Source organism: Spinacia oleracea, chromosome 1 (assembly GCF_020520425.1).
Source record: "Spinacia oleracea cultivar Varoflay chromosome 1, BTI_SOV_V1, whole genome shotgun sequence".
NCBI lineage: Eukaryota > Viridiplantae > Streptophyta > Magnoliopsida > Caryophyllales > Amaranthaceae > Spinacia > Spinacia oleracea.
This window is the reverse complement of record NC_079487.1, coordinates 60,343,058-60,352,079: the sequence shown is the minus strand read 5'-3', so window position 1 is coordinate 60,352,079 and position 9,022 is coordinate 60,343,058. Positions and strand designations below refer to the sequence as shown.

The following is a 9,022-nucleotide window of genomic DNA, read 5'->3' as shown; positions in this document are numbered from 1 at the left end:
GTTCCACATTCTAATTTCAATTTCATTGTAGTCCAAAAGCATCATATTATGCGTCTTTCCCTATCTAACATAGTTAATATAACCGAACTTTTAAATTAACAAATTCGTGCTCCGTATAGGATAGAAACTGGTTTCCTCTTATTATCCTTAATGTCGATTTATTTGTTTAACATTTTTATAACAATTTTATCATATTTTAAATGCATTATCTTCTATTGTTTCATAAAAATTGTATCACTCCTTATACTATACAGACAATATAGCCAAAATTTTAAGTAAAGAAACTTGTGCATTGTACAGATTAAATATAAGTTGTATTCATAAAGGTTGATTTTTAAACAATACAAAAAAGTATCATGTATCTTGTACATTTTAGTTGTATTCAAAATGTGTATTAAGTAGTATACATGATGGTTATTAGAAAATTTACTTCGTAGTAACCAAGTTTGTGTTGGTGGAGATAGAAGGGAATTCACCTGTAACTTCAAGGTCACAAGTTCGAGTCTAACATAAATGGATTGACTGGCGTATAATACGTGTTGGTTCACTATTTTCGTTTTTCTTACCACTTTCAAAAATAAGTATTAAATTTTAATACTACATACAAAATATTAACACAACATACTTCCTCCGTCTTTTAATACTCGCAACGTTTGGACTTTTGCCACTATTCATATAATCTACTTTGACTATTCGTAGTGTTTTTTATATAATATAAAACATAGTCATGTGGGATCTTGTTAGATTCGTCTCAATGTGTATTTTCAAAATATCAACTTTTTACAATTTTTGCATAAAGAGAATTTAAGATATAAATGATCAAAGTTGTGCATCGGCATGCGTGAAACTAACAAACGTTGCGAGTATTAAAAGACGGAGGAAGTATATGTATAGTGGGTGTTGAAATTTTACTCGTATATGAAGATATTTTCAACGCGGTTTAAAAATGAAAATCTAATTAAAAAGAAAGCTATAATAGAAAGATTGATGAACATATTAGTGTTAATTATTCTATCTCTTTTTTTATCTCTACTCAAGATTTGCAACCATGTACTAGTCTATTTGTAGATTAAAAATTTGTACATTTCTATATTAATTTTTTTTGTGAACGTCTAACTCTAACCATGTGCAGTCACAAATGTACTAGTTCAAAAAGATTCAACAACATTTCCTCCCAATTAATTTGAGTCAAAGATCCATGGGGATGATGTTTCTTATTAGCTTATTTGAAACATATGGATTTGTGGAGGAGTGTTAAAAAGAAAAATCTACATGCGTGTTAGAATTAATTGTCCCACAATGAAAAAGAAAATGATGCATGCCTATGAGATGACTTGTCCTAAAAGTCTTTCAACCAAATAAAAAAATGTGGGAGGATGACCCTTAAAACTTTGAGACAATTGGTTTATCGGGTTAATATAATCAAGATTAATGTGATAAGTTATCGCTTAAAAATATACATAGTACTCCTCCGTCCACAAATCGTGTATTCCTATTGGGGTGTTTACTTAAAAAACTTCATGATATCTACAGAGTAATATGGAAACTTGAGATACTTCATCCATGTAAAGTGGACTTCTCCACTAACTATCTTTCTTTCAAACTCTCTCTTCGTATCAAATGTGATGTGGTCTCTCTCACCCCCTTCAATCAAATATTTTATAATATTATTTCTCCATAATCTACCATAAAGACAACCAAACCCTACTAAAACAATTAATATGTGCACCGAAATCTAATAAGAATATAATTTGTGGATTGAAGGGGGGTGAATAAGAATCTATGAACAACTTTCATACTTTGTACCATATATATTATTCCTATTTGATATTTAAATTAAATAAATACGGAGTATGAAATATGAATAGTAAACGATTCTTATACATTAATGTTGAAATCTTAAAAATTATAGTGAGTGATTAACCGAAAAGCTATTTTGAATTTTCATGCAATAAAAATCTTGGAAGATTCTTTTTAATATGCTATTATTGATCTTGTCGAATTTGTTTCAATTTTATAAATTTTATATTTAAAATATCAAAATTTAAAGTTTTACATATAAACAGTTAAATATATTAATGATCAAAGTTTGTATTAGCGCCTATAAAAATATGTATTGCAATTAATTAAAAAAGGAGGAAGTGCTATTTTTATTTCACGGCCCTAATCCTATAAAAGTCAAAATCTATTATTAAGAGACACCAATAAATGAAAAGCCTATAATTAAGATGATTTATATTAGATTTTGGCTTGAAGTTAAATTTAGAAGACAAATGAGAATCAAAGAAAAGTGTGGTAAACCACTTTTTCCTCAAACACAATCCTTTTTTTTTTTTTTATGACAAAACACATTTCTTTTAATAGATTCCTTGTGCCCATATATAACAACTTACCTTTCTTATATGATGATCTTAAAAAAAAAATATAAGAGATCAACAATATCTTGAAAAAAAGGCAAAAAAAAAAGCACATAGGCCGGGCAAGACCACTTTGAGTGCTTAACAAATTCAATCGGTTTGGTCTATTGTGCCCGCCCTATGCCAAAAATAAAAATAAAAATAAAAGGCGATATCGCTTCATTTAATTAATTTATTTATTTCGGAAAGGAACTTTCAAAATAAAAAAGGGAAGAGTTATTTTGTAAACTATAATTAAAAGTAGCCATGGAGTTTGCAAAATACAAAATTCAAATCCCCTTTTTCGTCTTTGTAACCATTTTTGCGATAATCTCTACTACACAAGCCAACACCATTGAAAATATTGGAAACAACACTGTTAAACACCACGAACACGATGAATGGTTTCAGAGAAAACTTGCTGAAGCCTATAATGCTTCATTAAAAGCCTATCATGATGATCCAACCGAAGTTGTCGACGAATTAAATCGACATGTCCATCAGTAAGTATTTATATGTTTTCAAACAAGACAATTAAAAAGGACAGAGGAAGTTATAATTTTAGCCATCTTTTAATATTATATAAATTATTTTTCACTTTTATATTTATATTAATAATTTAGACTAATATTTGGGCTTAGTGTTTTTTTCAGAATTAGTCATGTACTTGTTTCTAGAATTAAGATAATAATTTTGTTATGTGTTATTAAATAATAAATTGATGTCCATAAAACAAGGTAGTATAACGGGATGACAAATTAACAGGGCATTTGAAGGAACTAATAGTACAAGAAGAGGTCTAAGTAGGTATAAGGGTTCATGCAAGGCTCAAAACCCAATTGATCGTTGTTGGAGGTGCAAGGCCAATTGGGCTCGAGACCGGAAAAAACTGGCAGATTGTGTCAAGGGATTCGGACGTCGTACCACTGGAGGAAAGGATGGTCCGTATTATGTTGTTACGGATTCTTCCGATAATGATGTGGTGAACCCTAAGCCAGGAACCCTCCGTTTTGGGGTGCTTCAACCCGGACCCTTGTGGATTATATTTGCTGCGGATATGAAAATAGTACTTAAGGGAGAACTAATAGTGACAAGTGACAAGACAATCGATGGTCGTGGGGCACAAGTCCAGATAGCCGATGGAGCTGGGATTACCATCCAATTTGCTAACAATGTCATAATTCATAACATTAAGATTCATGACATTAAGCCTGCTTTCGGAGGATTAATTAGGGATACTTATGACCACTTTGGCATTAGGGGTGCTGATGATGGAGATGGTATTAACGTCTTCGCCTCGACCAACATTTGGCTAGACCATCTTTCTATGTGGAATTGTAGAGACGGTCTTATTGATATCGTTAAAGGTTCCACCGCTATCACCCTTTCTAACAACCACTTCACCCGACACGACCATGTAAGACAACTTTATACAAAGTATTATGCATCAGTTAAATTTCTGGTATAATATGTTTTTTAATAACTAATATTTGAATGTCCATGTCAATATATAGGTGTTGTTGTTTGGGGCTAGTGATACCGATCCAAAGGACGAGATTATGCAAATATCCCTAGCCTTCAACCACTTTGGAAAAGGGCTTGTCCAAAGAATGCCAAGGTGTAGATTTGGTTTCTTCCATGTTCTAAACAACGATTACACACACTGGATAATGTATGCTATTGGTGGTACTGCACACCCCACCATCATCAGTCAAGGCAACCGATTCATTGCTCCTCCAGATCCTACAGCTAAAATGGTAACATTTACGTTTTCTTCTCCTCGCCCAATTTTTACCAAACACTCTAGTTTTAGATACCCTAATATGTGTAATGTATAGCTCTATCGAATTTGTGGGCACTATTTATTTATTCCCTTGTTTGGTTTGAAATAGATCACGAACAGGAACAACGTTGTGGGAGAAGAGTGGAAAAATTGGATATGGAGATCAGAGAACGATGTATTCTTGAATGGAGCATACTTTGTGGAATCGGGACATCCCTTGGACGAAAAACGTTTCAAGAAAGATTTCATAAAATCAAAACCAGGAACATATGTGAGGAGATTGACCCGTTTCGCAGGTCAACGCAGATGCATTATTGGCAAGAGCTGCTAGATGTATTATTACTTGTATTTATATGTTTATTTTGTTTTACAACATTTTATTCAATTCAAATAATTTTTTTTCACTTTTTTGGTCTTACAAAATGTGGCATTCTAGTCGAAGAAAAATAATTAAAATAATTTTTTCTAGTTTTTTCGTGGACGAATAATAAAATTGCTATATTGAATAATAAGTTATAATAACCATTTAACTAAAACTTCTAAACAACCACAAATTTATTTTAAAACATAATTGCTATCACGTGACATTATTTTCTACAAAAAGTTCATCACTTAAAAGCAAATTTGGATGATGTTAAAGTTTCTTTTGAATAACATCATGAGTAAATGATATAGTAATGAGTTTGTATATCTCAATTACTATTATCGAGGTCTCCTTTTCCATCTCATCATCAACACGCATATCATCTGGTATGTATGCTCTCTCTTTCTCTCCTCATTTCCGTTTTTTGTTTCCTACCATCAAGTAAACATGTAATGCAAAGTGAAAACACGTATCATCTACCATTGTAGTTTCATTTTCTTTCCATTCCATCATCAAGCAAACAACTTCCAGCAACCTTTCTACATATATTAATGTAGTAGTTTGTCTTACCTTTTACCAAACCTCCACCAACTGAGCACATACACAAATACACACGATGACAACATGATAAGAGTACAAGACCATTAACCTTCCACAACAGAATAGGAGGGAAGAATCTGATTGCTTGATTAATATCTTCAACATATGCTTTACTGTAGACACCTAATTCGTGTCTCCCCTAATGGGATGATGCCGAAACCATTATCGTTTCTAGGTGGTTGGTGTAACTCCGTGCGGAAGTCCCAATGGGTAAGATATATTCCAAAATCCAATATCCAAAGTCCAACTCCTGAGCCCGTTCCCATTCCGGAACTCGGTACAAAATTTAATTTCCAAAAATCAAATTCAAAATCCAAACACAATCTCACCCAAAAAGGTGTGTTTTTAGTTGCAAAAATTCCTTAACCTCTAAGAAATGCTACGCTACAAAACTCGTACAAAAGTATAAAGCTACGATACAAAAAAAAGACGGCGTCATCGTCCTTGTTTGGTGGGACCTGGGACACGTCACCTGCGCCAGGTGCTGCTCTTGCACTGGGCGCTGACATGGCTTGACGTTTAGGCAGATAATCTCCTATTTAAACCCAAATGAGGGGGGGGGGAACAATTCAATACAACGTCGTAATACTCGTTTTTCCTCTCAAAACTCAAACACAAAATTCAATCTTCAAACTTTGATTTTTCTATGTTCAAATACAATTACGTCATTTGTGTGAACCTAGGATTTTTCTCCCCTTTTTGGATGGGATTGCGAAGATCAAGTCAAACCTAATGATCACACACTTGATAAATTGGACAAGTTAGAGACTTTGATGAGTCTTAAAAAAGACTCATCAAGCTCCCATAACTTGCATACAAAATTCAATGTGCAAATTATACGAAATACGAAAAATACCACTACAAAGAGCAAATGCAATTCAAGCATGCCCATACAAAATAAAACCCCTACAATCTGGCGACTCCACTAGGGAAAATAAACGTCAAATTCGAGTAGACGAGCACCTTATGAGCAATCTGCCACTGCTACGCTCAAGTGTTGGGTGTCAGCAGTAGTGGTGGCCGCAGAGCCTGCGTCTGGCGCTGCTGCCTGCTCTCAGCACAGTGGCTGGTTGCCCATTCTGCCCAAATATTCGAGTGGGAGTTTGGCTCAAATTTTGAACTTTGAAAGAGCACTCCCAAACTTCGAGAACGAACGCCGAAAGGTAAGCTTTTCAAATACAATATTCCAATACAATTTTTATTCTAGGCATCTCATGCATGTTTTCGAGAATACTATTTGTGCAAAACGAATTTCTACCTTGCCCAACATGAATGTGTTCTACATTCGGGTTAGCCCCGGAGGTAAAGGAGTGGTCACTCTCCATACGGTTCATGACCAAAGTATTTTACCACTTCCGAGCCCACCGAACCTTGATATTTGCTTGATGTTCCTGACATCTTGCATGGAGGTCGTCTGCCAACAAACACTTCCCCTAGGTGGAGGTGAAACGGTTGTTGCCGGATCCGCTTCTCAGTCAAGGACCTTTTGCCTCCTAAGCCGACCACTTGCATCATACAAAACTTAGACCGACCTTAGGTTGAGAACTTGCATGTCGCATTCATATTCATGCTAGTGTGACAACGTGCTATTTGTGCATTATGTGGGAGTCTTTGCACGCGTGAATGGCTAACCTCAAGTTCTAGCTTTGACAAAGCCATAAGCCTCCAACTAGGAAACCTAACCCCTAGGAGCATCATCCAAACCTCATGCATCTAAAATTGCCGATTTAGGGTCTTCTAGGAGTGCCACTCCGTTTGATTCAAAACCCCTAAACACGCCTCACGCACAAATGCCAAATTCGAAATCTAATCCAACAGCGTTATAATGCCAGATTTCCAAGTCAAATTTCCAAATTCAAGTTTCAAACAACCAAACCAACGACGTCATAATGTCGGATTTTCAAGTCAAATTTCCAAATTCAAGTTTCAAAAAAACTAATCCAACGGCGTTATAATGCCGGAATTCCAAGTCAAATTTCCAAATTCGAGTTTCAAAAATCCAATCCAACGACGTTATAATGCCGGATTTCCGAGTCAAGTTTCCAAATCCAAGTCCTATGTGCAAAATCCTAATTTCAAATGTCCAAATCTATGATGGCGCAATGCCGAATTTTCAAGTCCTTTACTCAAAACCTTTCAAAAATCGAGTTCCAAATCCAACTTCAAATGCCTCAAACCTATGACGGCATAATGACGGATCTTCAAGTTCAAAGATTCCAAACCCTTCAAATTCCAAATTCAAGGTCTCATATTTTATACAAAACTTCTCTTGTCGAATTCCAAATCAAACTCAAGTGTCAAAATTCAATATTTAAGCTACAAAGATTCTTGTCTACTATTACTCTCAAATACCAATTCCAAAAACATTTCCAACGGGTTGAAAATCCCTAGAAATATTACAAAATTCAAAAAATATTTCCAACGTGTTGAAAATCCCTAGAAATAATATAAAATTCACAAACATTTCCAATGGGTTGAAACTCCCTAGAAATAATACAAGATTCAATCTCCCTTGGGTTGAAAATCCCTAGAGATAATACAAAATAAAATGGGTTGAATCTCCCTTGAAATAATCCAAACCCCTTTTCCAAATGCAAATCCAATGGGTTGAAATTCCCCTAAAATATCAAAATTCTATATTGGGTTGAAAATCCCTAGAAATAATACAAATTCGATTCCAAAATCTAACGGGTTGAAATCCCCTTGAAATATTCCAAGTTCTATTGCCGGGTTGAAATCCCCTTGAAATATTCCAAGTTTTATTGCCGGGTTGAAATCCCCTTGAAATATTCCAAGTCCTATTGCCGAGTTGAAGTTCCCTTGAAATATTCCTAGTCCTATTGCCGGGGTTGAAATTCCCTTGAAATATTCCAAGTCCTATTGCCGGGTTGAAATTCCTTTGAAATATTCCAAGTTCTATCGCCAGGTTCAAATTCCCTTGAAATACTCCAAGTTCTAATGTCGGGTTGAAACTCCCCTAAAATATTCCAAGAAGGTAGCCTCCACAAAAGAATGAAGCTCCTTTCCAAATATTTCCAACGGGTTGAAAATCCCAATAAAAGTACAAATTCCAATGCAAGTTCCAATATGTTGAAATTCCTCTGAAATATTTTCAATGGGTCGCAAATCCCAATACAAGTAGAAATATCCAAAATCCGGAGTCTTCGGAGTGGCACTTGGAGTCAAGTCTAGGTCTCATTCATCTACATGCATATCACACCATGTGTCGGGAAGTCCAAGTTCTAAATCCAAGTCATGCATCTCATAGGTGCTCGGACTCATTCTCTCAGAATACAATTTAAGATGACTTCATTTGTAGCGGTTGCCGCTGAGCTCTATGACCGTGTTGAGGAAGCTGAAGTTCTAAGGGCTCTCGAAGAAAATCAAGAAACTCTTTTCAGCGTTGTGGGCCATTTTGAGGTGGAGGAAATCTCTCGTACCCATGTGAACTATCTCAACAACTTGGAACCTGCAATTGACCTTGTACAATCTAATGTGGCTAATGAATAATCAGAGTCTGGGTTCATTACTGGGTTTCCTCAAGATGATATCCGTGGGATATGGGCTAAAGACGACGAAGATGTATACCATTTCCCTCCTATCGAGAGAATCTCTGACGATGAGTGCCAAGAAATTATGAACGCCGAATGGTACTTGGGCACTAAGGCAGAAAACAGTGTTCAGGTCATGACTCGATCCAGCCGAATTCAAGAGCCATTCAACAAGGCTTTCCCAACAACTAATATCCCTCCACTCACTAAGGAGAATCCCCTGATCAAGCAATTAAAGCGTACAAAAGCAAAGGTTAACATTTGGCAGCTTATGGCTTCCTCTGTTGAGCATCGCACTGCCCTGATCAATGCTCTAGTCAAACTGAAC

General features: G+C 35.4%; 1 protein-coding gene across 1 annotated transcript; it reads left to right on the top strand.

Annotated features, from left to right (window-relative positions):
• Positions 1-2,415: 2,415 nt before the first annotated feature.
• LOC110800068 (pectate lyase-like) lies at positions 2,416-4,647 on the top strand. Its single transcript, XM_022005353.2, has 4 exons — positions 2,416-2,899; positions 3,162-3,813; positions 3,911-4,153; positions 4,289-4,647. Exons 1-4 carry the CDS (start codon positions 2,664-2,666, stop codon positions 4,508-4,510), a joined length of 1,353 nt encoding a protein of 450 aa, XP_021861045.1. The 5' UTR covers positions 2,416-2,663; the 3' UTR covers positions 4,511-4,647.
• The last annotated feature ends 4,375 nt before the right edge of the window (positions 4,648-9,022 follow it).

Bases quoted from the DNA above. Each gene is read 5' to 3' on its own strand.
- LOC110800068 (XM_022005353.2), top strand. From the start codon at position 2,664: ATGGAGTTTGCAAAATACAAAATTCAAATCCCCTTTTTCGTCTTTGTA. The intron at 2,900-3,161 runs GTAAGTATTTAT...ACAAATTAACAG, and splicing joins TTAAATCGACATGTCCATCA to GGCATTTGAAGGAACTAATA. The intron at 4,154-4,288 runs GTAACATTTACG...GGTTTGAAATAG, and splicing joins CAGATCCTACAGCTAAAATG to ATCACGAACAGGAACAACGT.